This window comes from Impatiens glandulifera, chromosome 9 (assembly GCF_907164915.1).
Source record: "Impatiens glandulifera chromosome 9, dImpGla2.1, whole genome shotgun sequence".
NCBI lineage: Eukaryota > Viridiplantae > Streptophyta > Magnoliopsida > Ericales > Balsaminaceae > Impatiens > Impatiens glandulifera.
Genome location: NC_061870.1, coordinates 32648060 through 32664910, shown reverse-complemented (window position 1 = coordinate 32664910; position 16851 = coordinate 32648060). Strand labels below are relative to the sequence as shown.

At 35.3% G+C, this 16851-nt stretch overlaps 3 protein-coding genes across 5 annotated transcripts; 2 read left to right on the top strand and 1 right to left on the bottom strand.

Annotated features, from left to right (window-relative positions):
• The first annotated feature begins 6709 nt into the window (after positions 1-6709).
• On the top strand, positions 6710-11085 carry LOC124914715 (calcium-transporting ATPase 4, endoplasmic reticulum-type-like). 2 transcript variants are annotated; one of them, XM_047455313.1, is made up of 9 exons: positions 6710-6868; positions 7005-8498; positions 8588-8660; positions 8741-8865; positions 8966-9247; positions 9331-9708; positions 9781-9890; positions 9973-10201; positions 10288-11085. In XM_047455313.1, exons 2-9 carry the CDS (start codon positions 7089-7091, stop codon positions 10867-10869), a joined length of 3189 nt encoding a protein of 1062 aa, XP_047311269.1. In that variant the 5' UTR covers positions 6710-6868; positions 7005-7088; the 3' UTR covers positions 10870-11085. The 2 variants fall into 2 exon arrangements, with proteins under 2 accessions (XP_047311269.1, XP_047311270.1); XM_047455314.1 differs by having other exon boundaries at positions 6723-6868; positions 6955-8498.
• A 72-nt stretch (positions 11086-11157) lies between these two features.
• On the top strand, positions 11158-16576 carry LOC124915245 (protein GAMETOPHYTE DEFECTIVE 1). 2 transcript variants are annotated; one of them, XR_007096846.1, is made up of 8 exons: positions 11158-11638; positions 11738-11815; positions 12209-12289; positions 12600-12754; positions 12831-13026; positions 13233-13367; positions 14536-14641; positions 15391-16576. XR_007096846.1 is itself a non-coding variant. In XM_047455928.1 (6 exons), exons 1-6 carry the CDS (start codon positions 11207-11209, stop codon positions 13245-13247), a joined length of 957 nt encoding a protein of 318 aa, XP_047311884.1. In that variant the 5' UTR covers positions 11158-11206; the 3' UTR covers positions 13248-13655. The 2 variants fall into 2 exon arrangements, 1 of the variants encoding a protein (XP_047311884.1); XM_047455928.1 differs by lacking the exons at positions 14536-14641; positions 15391-16576 and having other exon boundaries at positions 13233-13655.
• LOC124916275 (zinc finger protein CONSTANS-LIKE 3-like) lies at positions 15447-16306 on the bottom strand. Its single transcript, XM_047457001.1, has 3 exons — positions 15968-16306; positions 15708-15893; positions 15447-15635 (listed from the first exon to the last, which is right to left on the bottom strand). The coding sequence occupies exons 1-3, from the start codon at positions 16304-16306 to the stop codon at positions 15447-15449; spliced, it is 714 nt and encodes a 237-aa protein (XP_047312957.1).
• Positions 16577-16851: the final 275 nt, after the last annotated feature.

Here is a 16851-nt window from a genome sequence, read left to right as displayed (position 1 = left end):
TAAAGGCACTTACTGCACAGATGGCCGAGATCCTGAAAGCTAAGGAAGCCGCGGATGCCGCGGCTATAGAGGCCGATGCTCTAGTTGCTAAGAGAGTCCAGGAAAGGCTGGACGCCGAGGTTGGCAGAGACAAAGAAGCGTCGCAAGCGACTCAGCTGACCGCGCCTCAGCTGACCGAAGATGAAATAGAGGCCGAGAGAATAAGAAGGGCTGAGAGCATGTATCCAGGGTATGCTGAGCAAATAGCAAGACAAGTCGCAGCGGATGCCGAACGATTAGAAACGGAGCAGCGACGGCTGGCAGGATTTGCAAAGGAAAATGAGAAAAAGAAGAAGGCAGCCGCTTCCGTTTCAGCACCAGCAACTTCCGTTTCAGCACCGGCAGCCTCAGCCTCGGCATCAAAGAAGAGAAAGCGGCCGGCTAGTAAGAAAGTTCGAATTCTCGAGACGCTCAACACGATCTCTGAACCAGCTGAAACGGGCCCCTCGCAGCAAGAAGACCTAATCGAGGAAGAGGTCGTAGAACAGTTGCGGTCTCGATCAAAAAGGCCACAATCCTCTCAACCGCAACCGCCAGCACCACCGAAGAGAAAGAAGAGCGCCTACGAATTCACGGACTCAGAATAGGGACTCTCCTTCCTTTCTTATTTGTCTTAAGTTTTTAGGCTTTGTCTTTTTCGGTTCGCTATAAATATATATAAAGTTATTTTTGAATACCGGCCTTATTTTGCATTCTTACATAATTTTGATAATTTTAAATAAAATAATCAAAAAGGGAGAAATTGTTAGATAAATTATAGAGATTCTTCCAAAACCAGAGATTCTTTTAAAACCCCTCCCTTAAAATTTTTCGAAAAATTCTCTAAGTCTTTTTCAAAAATCATCCAAACAAAACAACCGGCCTACGGTTGCATTCTTACATAATTTTGATAATTTTAAATAAAATAATCAAAAAGGGAGAAATTGTTAGATAAATTATAGAGATTCTTCCAAAACCAGAGATTCTTTTAAAACCCCTCCCTTAAAATTTTTCGAAAAATTCTCTAAGTCTTTTTCAAAAATCATCCAAACAAAACAACCGGCCTACGGTTGCATTCTTACATAATTTTGATAATTTTAAATAAAATAATCAAAAAGGGAGAAATTGTTAGATAAATTCATACCGGTTCAAATAAACCTAACTTAAACAAACTTCCTATGCAGGAACGAGGAACCGGACCGGATGAATAAGAAAACCAAGTGAAGTAACCGAACCGGTCAAGCTAGCAAACCGATCAAGAATATTCGGTACGCGACCGCACAGAGGAAGGATCGGCCAAAGCCTAAAAGCCAGATCCATCAAATAGCCGATCAACCCTCAAGACAAACAAGACCGGAAGAAGTCCGGTCACTTCACCATCAAAAGATATTCGGCCAAGTCAAATGGCCAACCTAGGCCAAGTCAAGAGGCCGACCTGCACAAGAAGACACTTTGGGTATCTGCTGAGAATGATACCAAAGGAACAGACTGAATACTTCCATATCCATGCAAGTCTGAGGAAAGACTGTAGACTGCAGAAAACAGTACTACCGGATCCTTCTACTTCGGGATAAGCCAGAAAGGAAATCTTCAAAGTACAGACAACTGTCCAAGCAGACAGTGCCTACATTGAGTAAAAGACAAACCCAGCAGGTTTGCCTTACAGACCGGCAGGTCTGAAACAGGATGCCAGGTCTGAGATTGACTGTCAGGTCTGAGGAGAAGACCGGCAGGTCTGAGACACTGAATCACTGCACCGCTGACCAGCCAATCAGATTCAAGGAAGTGAAATATGACCGTTGGCATATTTCACCTATAAAAGGAGGCAGTTGAAGAAGAGTAAATGCAGTTACCAGAATTAAAAAGCGGGACAAAAAGCAGATATTGAGCAGTTACTAAGTGAGACAAACATTAAGTGCATTTACTACAAGTGATAACAGTGTGGCATTCTAAGAAAGCCTAAGTGCTAAATTCTAAGTGTGTGTTACAATTTCGGTGTAAATTGTAAGAGTGTTATCGAGCAGGAAATAAGTCTCGATCGGATTGTATTTGTATTCCTTAGTGAATATCCTTCTCGCGGTTTCGAGAGGAAGGGGTGACGTAGGAGTTTTATCTCCGAACATCCATAAAATCTGTTGTGTTATTTACTTTCTGTTGGCTTCACTACAAAACCGACTAACCTAAACATACCGCCACAAACCAACTCCATACTGACAATACCGAATATCCAGATAACCGAAACCGACCCACCATCCTTCAAATCTCCATCATCCGAAACCGATTCCGCCTATCATACACGTGTACCGCTTCAACTTGAAAGCAAACCTCTTCCGCGCTTGAACCTAGTTCAAGGGTTTGTGACAAGTTGTGTAGTATTGAAACCCCGGTGTTAATCTCTAACCGGATTAATCACCACCCTACGAGTGAGAACCGCTAACCGGTCCAACCCCCGGTCCACCAGCGGCGACCTAGATCCTAACATATATATATAAAAGTCACCCAAGTTAATAACATTTTGAAAGAAATTTATTTTTTCCATGGCAAAGGTGTACAACAAGAGCATGTTAAAGCTTCTCGAGGAGATTAATGAAAATGTTCGAGGGTCAAAATAGAGTTTTACAAAGTTTGATGAAAATTAAATTCAACAATATCTTTCCAAACAATAATATTAATTACTGCTTTGTTAGAAATTTAACATAATAATATATATATTAATTAATAAATTAATTGTTTTTTATTTCGATATTCATATAACACTTAACCATTTAATCAGGTGCAGGACTTCCCGCCGGATAGACTCGAACCCAGAAACTTGACGTTAGTATTCACCTATTTTGTCGTTAGACTAGAATAAAGGATTATATATATATATATATATATAATTAACAGTGTTTTCTTAATTTACAAAAACAAAATAATAGTTTTAAAGTATGAATACAAAAATAAAATTATAGTATTAAATTATTTATTTTTTTGTTTTGATATTTTAATATTTTTAAATAATTATTATATTGATTTAAAAATAGTATTCCAGTTCTTATTATAAAATGTTAATTTATCATTATTATTAAGCAAAAAAAAATGAGTTAAATTATTGTTTTAAAAACCTTAATTTAATATAAAATAAAAATAAATCAGTCAAAGAAACTAAAAATTTAATAAGTTATTAGAAAAGGTTGAAAGTTAAAAAGATCAAGTTTTAATAATGAAGAAAAAAAATTAAAATAAATAAATTTAAAAAAATAAATAAATAATATATGAATAATTAAATAAATAAAATAATAATTGATTGCCTTAAATTTTAAATTAGTAAAATATATTTAATATAACAAACAAAATTTATAAAGGTGAAATTCTTACCGAAAATATGTGAATGAAAAAAGTTTGCATGGTTAATCGTTTTCATATTTGTACAATCGATAAATCTCTCATGATTGCATTATCAATGAATGACTAATATTTGAAGTCTTGTATGGAGTGTTACTGGGATTATTGGTGATGTCCGAGTCTTTTGATAACTGGTAAATTTGGATTGATGCGACAAATATGACATACCTACATATTTATATTACCATCCCAGTTAATTTTGGATGAACTATCTGGTTAAAAAAATCGTCGAACTTTCAATGATTGTAGTCGTTCAATGCGTATCATTCATAATGTTATTATTATTATGATTTCTGAGATTTGATCTGAAAAACTGGTAAAGACAGTCCGGAGTTAATCGTTATTTAAGAGGACTTACGAATTCAATAATATATTGAGTAATGCTTTTATTTATTTTTATAATATATATGGACCTCTTTGAAAATATTATAAACTAAATATAAAATTATAGTAAAAGTCAGGAACTTAAATTAGAGACTTTAAAGTCAAAGTCTTAGACTATAGAGTCTGGCCATTACTTTTTATCCACACCCACACTTTGCAGATGTTAAGGTTATTTAAGATTAAATGGTTTGGATGGGGTTATTATTATAACTTAAGTTATTTGAAAATAATGATTAATATTGATTTTGGTGGAGATATAAAGTATTTTTGGTAAAAATATTTGAAGAATGAGTGTTAATATATAATGATAAAATAAATAAAAAATAATTTAAATAATATAATATTTTAATATTTTGTTTAATAAATTGAGTGATGTGATATATGAAGAAGAGAATGGAAATATATATTTTTTGGATTTTAGTTATTTAAATAACCAACCATGCCTCTTTTTAAAAGAAATATTTAATTAAAATATAGGTTATTTTTGTTTTTTATTTATAAAAATATTTTAATATTTGTTTATATTTGAATGAATGAATTAAATAATTGAAGAATTGAAAAAAAATAATATATTATAATTCAATATTAAACTTCTAGCCTAGCGATAACAAAATGTGGTACCAGACTCTTTGAAAGGTTTTGGGTTCGAGCTGCCAAGAAGTGACTAATTCTGTGCCTAGTTAAATGGTAAGTGTGTTTGCGGATTATGTGTTTAATCCTTGTGACCACATTTTTACCTTATCAAGGTAGCCCATTGGTAATAGTCGGTTTAAGTGATCAAAATATTACAGACTCAATTCCATCCGAAAATGTTTTCAGTTTAAGTGGAAATCGGGATTCTGGAATGTTAGATATCCCTTAATTAAGAAAAAATTAGCTCATACTTTAATTATTTGCTATTTAAAGTTAGTTTGATAAAGTTTATATATATCTTTCTTGCAATTTATTCCTTAAATGTTTAGCCACATTTGAAAAACTTAACTTATTTGAGTAGTTAGTAATGTAGTGAGTTTGATATGGTTAATTGTTTTAATTTATTTTTTATATATATATTCTTGATTATTTAGCTTATTTAGTAGTTTATTTTTAAAACTTGTTGGAACAATTTATTACCAAATAGTTTTTATGCATATAGAAGTTCTTCCAAACAAAATCAATCATTCCCCTCTCATTAATAATTACATCAACAATTCATTAACTGAAATATTAAATTACATTTTATTTTAAATTATTATTTTTTTATTTTATTTTTATATATCAATACCTTAATTTTTTTTTTTATAAAAAATAATCATTTTCTCAAAATCATTAACACTCGTTATTTTTTTCTCACTCTAAATTATTAAAATAACCCATTCCAAACAAGCTTGAAATTAAACTAATTGTCATTCATTTTGATGGTACCTGTCATTAATTTTGATGGTACCTGTACCAAGTCATTTTGCATTACAATACCTAGTTTAATTCTTATCTGAATTATTAGATATCTTATACAGAACACATAAATTAATTTAATATAAAATTTTCAATTAAAAGATATAACAAAATTACAAATTTTAGTTTATAATTTAGATTATCATTTATATTCACAATAATATAACTGTTTGATGGGTTATTAAATACAAATCTTACAACTTATTGAAAAAAATATCATATATATATATTTTTTTATAATAAATTAATTATAGTTTACTTAAATAAAAAATATATATAAACAACTTATAACAAATACTATTAAATAATATTTACAAAATTACAACAAGAAAATTTAATATTAAATAAAATGACAAATTAAAAAAATTAAAATAAAATATGATAATAAAATTAAACAATCATATAATCTTATTTAAATTAACTATAAAATAACCTATTTATATTATTTCATGAACAAATCAATTAAACAATATCAAAAATAAGTTCTAACAAGATTATGTGAACAAAAATAAAAACCATCTATACCCAAAAGAAAGTTCATAAGCAATGTTCACAAATTACAAACAAGTACAGTACTTAGATCATCTTTCTATATTGTTAAAATATATAAAAATGAGTTTTGAAACAATCAAATCGGACAATCTTATATTACGAATATCATAACGAAATTAATCGAGAAGTAATGGAACTTTAATTTATTTCTTAGGAGTTTTTAAAAAAAGAAAAATGTCTTACCCACCCTTCAAACAAATATTCATAGTTCCCATTTGAAATCTGAATATTGTTGTCCCGATCTTTTTTGATTTGTTTTGTTTTAAAACACAAACATTTTATTGTTTTTATTTGGTTTAAAACTTAACAATAAGTTTGTTTTATTTTTTTTTATAAATAATTTGAGTATGAAACTTGAAGATCTTGATTCATTAATGAGTTGTTGAGCTGAATTGGATTTTAGTAAATTTGATATTAAACAAAAAGATAAATATATTAAATTTTATTTATACTAAATGAACTTATAATTGAAAAGAGATATTATATTTAACTGCAATTTGCAAGTACAAACACCTCATATTATTGCCGTACTTAAACACCATTATTACTTCCAACTTATTTGAAAAAAACTGTTTGATTAAAAAATACATTATTTGAATTAAATTATATTATAACTATTGAATTAAGTTATTTGATAATTGAAAATTTTGTTTCCACATTATAAAAAGAGTAACTTTGAATAATCAAACAATAGAGGTTTTCAGGTGCCGCGGCCTCAGGTTCTTTACTGTGGACCTCACCACTTGATGCTGCCACGTCGCAGAAGCAATTCTGTTAAGATAAATCAATGTGAAACCAAGAATAGCTATATATTCCTTACGTGGCGTAGAGTTATTGGGTGTTCTGATGTGTATATTAATAATAATATATACAATAATCACGTCCGCTAGTTGACGGATTGAATTTTGATTATTTATAATGAAAGATAGATGTAATTGGCTTGGCTTGGCTTTAACTAAGCGATTGAAGCGTTCCTACTGTCGCCCTTGACTATCGCCGGATCCCTTTTCTCAGTCTCACTCTATAGTTTTAGTGTTTGAGAAGACGACTCCGACGACGACTTGACGAGGTAGGGAGTTCAATCAAGATTCAGGTACTAATTCAAGCCACTTTCTTGTAATCGATGTTCGTGAAATGATAATTTTTCATTTTCAATTGCTTTGCATGTTTTTGTTACAGGAGTGTTGAAGGTGTTTGAATTTGTGATGACTGTGCTTTGTGGATTTCAGGTGATCAGATCAGTAAGATTGATTGATTATTATTACTGGTGAAGGATCTGGCGGCACGGTTCTCTTTCTGTTTGTTATATACTAATGGGAAGAGGAGGGCAAGATTTTGGAAGCAAAGAAGATTTGAGATCGAAATCTCAGGAAGAGGTTTTTCCAGCTTGGGCGAGGGATGTTAAAGACTGCGAAAAGAGATACGGGGTGACTCGAGAAAATGGATTATCCAACGAGGAAGTGGAGAAGAAAAGGCAGATCCATGGATTTAACGAACTGACAAAGCATGAAGGACCTTCAATTTTCAGGTTGATTCTGGATCAGTTTAATGATACTCTTGTCAGGATTTTGCTTGTTGCAGCCGTGATTTCTTTTGTCCTAGCTTGGTACGATGGGGAAGAAGGCGGTGAGATGGAAATCACGGCCTTTGTTGAGCCTCTAGTGATTTTCTTGATATTGATTGTGAATGCGTTTGTTGGTGTTTGGCAAGAGAACAACGCTGAGAAAGCACTAGAGGCTCTCAAAGAAATTCAGTCGGAGCAGGCTTCTGTGATCAGAGATGGCAAAAAGATTCCAAATTTGCCTGCCAAAGAGCTTGTTCCAGGAGACATTGTTGAGTTGCGGGTGGGAGACAAAGCGCCTGCTGATATGAGGGTTCTGATTTTGATTAGCTCAACCTTTAGGGTTGAGCAAGGATCCTTAACTGGGGAGAGTGAAGCAGTCAGTAAAACAACTAAGGCTGTTTCTGAAGATTCCGACATTCAGGGAAAGAAGTGTATGGTCTTCGCAGGTACTACTGTAGTCAACGGCAACTGCTTCTGTTTGGTTACTCAGACAGGGATGGAGACTGAGCTAGGTAAGGTGCACTCACAGATTCAAGAGGCTTCAGAAAATGAGGAAGATACTCCATTGAAGAAGAAGTTGAATGAATTTGGAGAAGCCTTGACAGCTATTATCGGAGTAATATGTATTCTGGTGTGGCTTATAAATCTGAAATATTTCCTCACCTGGGAGTACGTTAATGGGTGGCCAACCAACTTTAAGTTCTCGTTCGAGAAATGCACCTATTATTTCGAGATTGCAGTTGCACTGGCAGTAGCTGCGATCCCGGAAGGTTTACCAGCTGTCATAACCACATGTTTGGCCCTTGGGACCAGGAAGATGGCTCAGAAGAATGCACTTGTGCGGAAGTTGCCAAGTGTTGAAACCCTAGGATGTACAACAGTCATCTGCTCGGATAAAACAGGTACTTTAACCACAAACCAGATGTCTGTATCGAAGCTCGTGGCCATAGGTGATAGAGCAAACGCTGTTCGGACTTTTAATGTACAAGGGACTACATATAGTCCTTTTGATGGAAAAATTCAAGGATGGCCCGTGCGAAGAATGGATCCTAATCTTCAGATGATAGCCAAGATTGCTGCTCTGTGCAATGATGCAGGCATTGAAGAAAGTGGGAATCATTTTGTTGCAAATGGAATGCCTACCGAGGCAGCTCTGAAGGTGATCAGATCAGATAATAAAGAGAAGAATATATATGTATATATATTTTAAAATTTGTTCATGATTATGATGCTTTCCTTTTATTACAGGTGATGGTCGAGAAAATGGGACTTCCTGATGGTATGGATGCTGGTTCATCCTCAGTGAACGGTGGTTTACTTTGTAAGTTATTCATACCTGTGGTAATTTTTCTCTATCAAACATTTTTACATGAATGTTGACAAAGTTTTTATCTTTAAAAGGTTGCTGCAATTCTTGGAATAAACATGAACCACGGGTCGCCACTCTTGAGTTTGACCGTGACAGAAAATCTATGGGAGTTATTGTTGGTTCTACCTCAGGAGGAAGAAAGTCCTTGCTTGTGAAGGTATGTGAACTTACCTAATTTTACACAGATGGTACACTAAATCTTTTAAAAATCTTTCCTTTTCTTCTAATAATAGTTAAAACTTTATATGATAATGTAGGGTGCAGTGGAGAACTTGTTGGAACGAAGTTCCTTCATTCAACTACTAGACGGTTCTATTGTAACGCTAGATCAAAGTTCTAGAAACACAATCTTAAAAAGTCTAGATGAAATGTCAACAAGTGCGCTACGATGTTTGGGTTTTGCATACAAGGAGGATCTTCCAGAGTTTTCCACTTACACCGGTGATGAAGATCACCCAGCACACCAACTTTTGCTGAATCCATCCACATATTCTTCAATAGAAAGTAACCTAATTTTTGTTGGTTTTGCTGGTCTGAGGGTAAGTTTGTAATTTTTTTTGCCTAGATTCTTTCTTAATTAATATCTCCTCCCGCTCATGATTGTTTCCCCTTTTTGGTTTAGGATCCCCCACGGAAAGAGGTCAGACAAGCAATTGAAGATTGCAGAGCAGCTGGTATTAGAGTTATGGTTATTACGGGAGACAACAAGAACACAGCTGAAGCTATTTGCCGTGAAATAGGTGTATTTGGACAACATGAGGATATAACTTGTAGAAGCATAACAGGGAGGGAGTTTATGGGTCTTGGTGATCCTAAAACTTATTTAAGGCAAAGTGGAGGGCTGCTGTTCTCCAGGGCCGAACCAAGGCATAAACAAGACATAGTCAGATTGCTTAAAGAAGATGGTGAAGTTGTTGCCATGACTGGGGATGGGGTGAATGATGCACCTGCCTTGAAATTGGCTGATATCGGAATTGCCATGGGTATTTCTGGGACCGAGGTATTTTTATTTTTGCTGTCAGTAACTTATTTGGCTGCATTGATTTTACTTATAATCTTATAATATTTTTAGGTTGCCAAAGAAGCATCAGATATGGTTTTAGCTGATGACAATTTTAGTACTATTGTTGCTGCTGTGGGTGAAGGCAGATCTATTTACAACAACATGAAGGCTTTCATCAGGTCCTCCTTTCTTCTCTCTTCGAATTTTGAATTATCTTTATTTATTGAACTCGTAAACCAAAGGGTTTTATGGGTTTTCCAGGTACATGATCTCCTCAAATATTGGTGAAGTGGCGTGTATATTCCTGACGGCTGCTTTAGGCATTCCGGAGGGTCTCATACCAGTTCAACTACTATGGGTTAATCTTGTTACTGATGGACCACCTGCTACAGCTTTGGGCTTTAATCCACCAGACAAATATGTAATGAAGAAGCCCCCTAGGAGGAGTAACGACTCATTGATCAGTGCTTGGATTCTGTTCAGATACCTGGTAGGTTTATTAAGGATATCTCTTAGTCTTACCTCCTAAGGAAGACAAAAGAAGCGTTTCACTGATTGTTATTTGTTAACATACAGGTGATTGGATTCTATGTTGGAATAGCGACAGTAGGGGTATTCATCATATGGTTCACTCGAGATTCGTTCTTAGGAATTGACCTGAGTGGAGATGGACATAGTCTAGTAACATATAACCAACTTGCGAACTGGGGTCAGTGCCCGACCTGGGAGGGTTTTAAGGTGTCCCCTTTCACAGCAGGATCTGAAGTGTACAATTTCGATGCTAATCCATGCGATTACTTCAAGACGGGGAAAGTAAAAGCAATGACACTCTCTCTGTCTGTCTTGGTAGCCATTGAGATGTTTAATTCCCTTAACGCCCTCTCCGAGGATGGGAGTCTATTGACAATGCCCCCATGGGTGAACCCGTGGCTACTCCTGGCCATGTCAATTTCATTTGGGTTGCATTTCTTGATACTCTACGTTCCTTTCCTGGCTAAAGTATTTGGCATCGTCCCTCTCAGTCTCAACGAATGGTTGCTGGTGCTGGCGGTTGCACTCCCTGTGATTTTTATTGACGAGGTTCTCAAATTTATTGGCCGTTGTACAAGTGGAATCCGGACATCTGATGCAAGATCAACCAAGCAAAAAGATGAATGAGATGAAATAATGGAAAATAAAATCAATGTAGGCCCTTTCCACTGTTTTTAGGCCCTGATTTGTCTGTCTAGACTGATTTTGATAAAACAAATTTGAACTTTATTGTATCATTCTCAATGTAGAACAAATGCTCAGAAATTTCATCCTTCAGTTATCCTGTGAATTATTTTGAACTTAATATTACGTAGCGTCGCTAATTATATTTTGATGATTCAATTTCAACTTAGTTAAAAACCTAATGGTAACATTATATTGTAATTTATTTCCATCTTTCTGAGTTCACCTTGCGGCCAGCCCTACTCTCTCTCTCTCTCTTTCGTCCGCTTATTTCTCTGTTATGGAATTCTTCGACCTGAATGTACCGTATTACGAATCCGATAGGAATGTGACGGACAAGGCCGCCAGAAAAACTTCTCGATTGAAGCATGTTGTTAAAGCAATGGAGCTTGGTTATGGCGGATTCGCTTATAACCGTATTTTGAAAGGCGTGACGTCAGATTTTGACCGCTGCTCGATCCCTCTATTCCCTCTATCATCCATCGTTAAGCTTGCCCCTTCAACTTCCTCTGCTGTCAAACTTCATCGCGGAGTTCTCGGCCTTCCCTTGTCCGCTCCCTTTCGTCAGTTCACTCGTTTGACGGTCATTGTGGAAACTTCCACTCAAGCTCAGGCTCTGAACTCTGGGAATCCGATTTTGAAAAGCTATGATATTGTTGCTGTTCGGCCTACGAATCAAGTTGCTTTCGAGCATGCTTGTCAGATATCCGAGGTTTGGCCGGGTTTTACTGGACTATCTCTCTTCCGGGAATAAGCATTTCCGAATTACAAAGTGCATTAGGTTGAATGCTGTCCTTGTTTTCATGTTTAGGTGGATGTAATTGCGATTGATTTTTCAAATAAGCTGCCCTTTAAGTTGAAACATCCCATGGTCAAAGCTGCAATTGAGGTATATTTTTTTTAACTGTTTGCCTATTTTGGTCATAAATTTTAAGTAAAGAGGGTAGTGGTAGGCTTCTTGGAAAATTTGAGCTGATTTATGAAGACTTTCTGTCTACCTTGTCTAGCAGATGGGTTCTTGGATTCTTAGTTCTATAGCAATAAGATACCTATCTGCAACTTACCTTGGCTATGAAAAGGATTATGAAGTCTATGTAGACTTAGTTCTTATAAAAATAACGTGATAGTTAAGTAGATGTTATGATAACAAAAATCTCATGTTCCAAAATGTCAGCTTCGTGATAGTTAAGTAAATGAAGCACTTTTGCATACTATCTTGTGTTAAATAATAAGAAGCATGTTACGCGACTCATTATCTTAAGTTCTCTTTTATGTCTTGCAGCGTGGTGTTTATTTTGAAATAACTTACTCAGGCCTCATTATGAATGCTCAAACAAGGAGACAAGTGATATCTAATGCTAAGGTTTGTTTATTATATTTTATGCTTATGTGCTTTGGTATGGTAACCAAGAAACAATAAGATTCATACTTTGTTTTAACTGGTATAGAGACAATGATTCCTTAGACATGCTAGAAATTACTGTTATGGTATGTCAGTTGGGCTCTTGTCTATGTGTAGAATTTTGCAGAAAGCAAAATACATTAGCTGGAGTTTTTTTGTTGTGGTGGGGGAAGGATGGAACTTTTTTTTTTGTGACAGAGGTTTATTCAAGGCAATATTTGATTTATTTTTCTTCTAATTTTTTTTTGTCTTGGTAACCCTGTAATTGCAGCTACTTGTGGATTGGACTAGTGGAAAAAATATCATTATATCAAGTGCTGCGCCATCTGTTAGTGAAATGAGAGGGCCATATGATGTTGCAAATTTATCATCGTTGCTTGGACTTCCTATGGAACGTGCCAAAGCAGCTCTTTCAAAGAATTGCAGGTATGCAAACTAGTAATTGAATTCATTTTCTTCAAATTCTGCAGGTGATCAAATACTGAAAGTTGTATGTTTGCAGAGCTCTTTTAGCTCATGCTGCAAGCAAGAGGAACTACGTGGGAGAAGCCATCAGAGTTGAACTACTTCCATCGGTGGGGGAGTCTGACACTAAGGAAAACCAGCTCAGTGATTGGCTTAATGGGAATCCCGTCTCCAGAAGGGAGGATGATTTGCTACTAGACGATGAGAAAAATTCTTTCTCTGCCTCCAACATGGTATCTAAGACTGCAAAGCCGATTGACTTTGTTTCTGTTATGAATAACTTGCCAATCAGTTATAATTTTTGTTTTTAACTAATATGTTGGTTTCAACTTGCATACTAGTCTTTCTTTCTTGCTATTCAGTTACTTCTTCTTCTTAAGATGTTGGGAGAGATCATCTCATTTTAGGTAATGAATGATGTTTTTATTCACAAATGCAGGAAATATCAAACTAAAACCAAGAACACATCATCGAGGCTTTTTGTTTCCTTCGAGTCAACAATTCAAGAGGAAGCCTAGGAAATAAAAATCAAATCCGAAGTTGCGCAAGTGATCTTTTCCATTATTAGCTGAAAGTGAGTGCTTTATGGGATTACCATGGATTTGTGTTGTAGAACAATATGGTCTTATTCTCTAGGTTTAGAAAGAAAGATATAGGCTTCCTATGTTCATTTATTGTGTTATTCCTGCCTCTTATTGAGGTTTAAATTTTGGTCTACAGACTGTTTTTGAGTTAAAAATGGTCAGCTTCACAATTCTTGTAAGTGCACAGGATTTGAGCTATAGAATGAAAGTATTACATTTTTAGAAAATAGTACAAATGGTGCATGGCTGTATTATTTTTGTTCTGTAAATTATTTGAACATCATCTTCCACTAACCCAAAGCAATACAGAGATTATTTTTATGTATTAATTATGTTTCTTCCTCATATAGCTCATGGTTCTTCTATTAGCAACAGAAAATTCTCTGTTTATGGAATTTCAAAAAATTGCATTGTAAATACTCCTTTTAACAGAGCCTTGAACACGCGGCTTCTTTTAATTGACCGGGTAGGATGGACACATTGGCTTCATCTAAGACGTTGATTAGACATCGTTATTTGCATCATATCAGATTACTAATGGGTCCACAATTGATCATAGTTATTCACGTGTTCTTTTTAATAGTAGGTATTGCACAAGGTAGTCTGCCACTAGAATTATTTAATGCATTGCATTTTAATTATAAATATAAGGAAGGAGCATACCTAACCTAGTTTGCCATGATTAGTATCAGTTGCCTCCAATTTCCATGAACTAGACAAATGCTTTTCTGTGCTCTCTACTTTTATGTTGTTTAGCTGAAAAGGGTAATCCCTGGTATTCTGGTCAAAGCTATGTTATAGTTGGAGGTAAGGCCGTAGCCATTATATGCAGGTTCGTATTAGATTAAGGGTGCAGATGATAAAACTCTGAAAATTTAATTGTTGAATTAGTTATTTCTGAAAATAATTTTGAATTTTAAGTACTTGGACCTGACGGGTAAGTTGATTCGACAAAATGTGAAACTGATATCTTAATTTCTTGATGATTCTTTGGTGATAAAATTAGCATTGTTTGCTTATACTGGGGTTTTACATATTTCTTAATTTCAAGATCTTATTTTACAAAAATGTGAACTATTTTTCTTGTGATGTTCTTGGTAAAGTTCTCGCACTTAATTAAAACAAGTGCTACTGCATTTTAAAGTGGAATTTGAACAGAGCTGGCGGCAGAGAAAGGTCGGGACTATAGCTGCCTACTTCTAGGGGGGAGGGCCGACTTTGCTGCTAAACAAAGCTCCCATGTGAATTGGGAATAGACTATCTGGTATTGGCATATTCTGTTCAGGCTATTTTAAGCCACTTGTGATGATTCAGTAATATGATTAGGCACAAAAGAGATGATTTCTTAATTAATATATTCTGTTATTGCATTACCTTTCCGAATTAAGATAGTATTAGGCTTATAAAAGGCAAAGCTAAACTTTTTTAGTGGGGATAATAAAAAAAATGAACTCTACTTAAATAGTAAATCTCCTTTTTGTTTTTGTTGTGTTTAATTCCTAACCGTAGTACTGGTGTGGCTTTGTAGATAGAATCTTTGGCTCTCCCTTTCGTAGAGAGTCGTGCAAGTTGACCTCTTTTCGCTTCACTCAGATTATTCACAAACACACAGGACACTCATATGAAGTAGTAGTAGTAGGAGTAACATGGAATGTTGTGATGTGTTTTGACAATTTAGTATTAGGCAATAGAATACAAATGGGTCCTATTAGGTCATTTAGGCTCGTGCCTGTCCAACAATAGGTCCACTTTTGTTTTTTTTCTATTTATTTTAATTTCCACTAGAGCAGCTAATTTGGTTACATTTGCATTCACACCATATGGTATATAGACAAAGCCACTCACTCTTTTTTCTTTCTATTCCAGGCCTAAGGTATAATAATATATTAATGCATTTGATTAATAATGATTATTGTAGATACTTTGCTTATTTGTGTAATTATTTATGGTAATTATTTGAAACATAATACATGACTGAATTTTCTTACCTGGGAAATATATATATTTTCTTAGGGACAGTGAAAAACAGTTACAAGTAAAAGCTTAAAGAAAAGGAAAAGTGATATATTTTATGGGATTAAATCGGAGGAAAACGCTTCCAGAAAGCTAGTCCAGTTCTCTTCCTCGTGATCTTCATTATCAGGTTGTTGATGATGATGATAATGGTTAGCCAGTAGTTTCTCTATATGGTCGTCATTCCTGGCGAAACGCCCCCTAATGCGTGGCCTGCTGTCTGCTAGCGTCTTCCTACAGGCATACTGTTTTAAGACAGGACGCGGGGAGGGAGGTTATATTCAGGTAAGTATAATGTTGAAAGAAAAAAAATGAACCTTAATGGTCTTGTTGAAGTTCCTGAGGTTTCTCTTGGTTCTATACTTGTGAATTCTCTCCCTTTTCTCCTCGGGGCTATAACGGCAAGCCTTGCTCATTCCCTCCATGATGCTGCTGCAACTCTCCTCGTTCGATATCAACTGGCTCTCCGACCTCCTATAGTATTGCAGCAGCATGTTTATCCCCTGTTTTAATGTCTCCCGCCCACAAATTAATATTTAAAAACCAAGCTATAAGTCTGATGACAGATTCACAGTACCTGTAAGTCCCCGGTGCTGCAGTCTCTTTTGACGGGGATTGTCCCACCGGAGGAGGAGGAGGATGAGTCTAGAAAGTCGAGGGAGTTGACGACGTTGGACCAGATGAAATGAGGAGGAGGAGCTCGGGCGTTGATCTTATGGAGGGAAAGGCTGCTTACGCTTCCCTGCATGAAAGTAGTCTCGTAACTGCTGTTGCTGCTACATGCTGTATTATTCATCCCTCCATTGTTGTGCATTAGCTTCCAGCTGGAGGCCGACGACGACAAGGATGAGTCGTAATATCCGATGTTGAGTGGAAGAGATATTGTCATAGTACTACTGGGCTCACCCGTCGACATGTCAAGTAAAGGGGAATTATAGTCCGGAAAAGTGGCCGAAGCTGGAAATTCGTGGCTGTTGTGTCCGTACATGATTCTTGTAAATGTAGAGAGATGGAAGGAAGATGATGCGGGGCTCCTGCTTCTCAAAGAAACTGGCCCCTTTGCTACCTACTTAAAGATGGCGCTGGCTGGCTGACGTTGTTGGTGACGATGTCATATTTCAGCAGCATGATCTCTTACTACGTTCTCAATATATCCCTTCGGAGGATTGGAGTGATTCAAAATAAAGGGTGATGGTATGATTTTGAGAATGTGATAATATTTTAGTAAAAAAAATTAAAAAATATTAATATATAGTAATAAAATAAAAAATAATATTTCAAAGTAATGAATATTTCTGAATTTTGAGTAATTAATGAAATAGAGGGAGAATGATAAGATGTTTTTGGATTAGGGTTACCCTTGTATCAATCCTTATATTTTGTCGAGAGGTTATAAATGATATAAACTTTATAATTTTGTTTTTGATTGATAATATAAGAATACATGTTAAAAAAAATTTA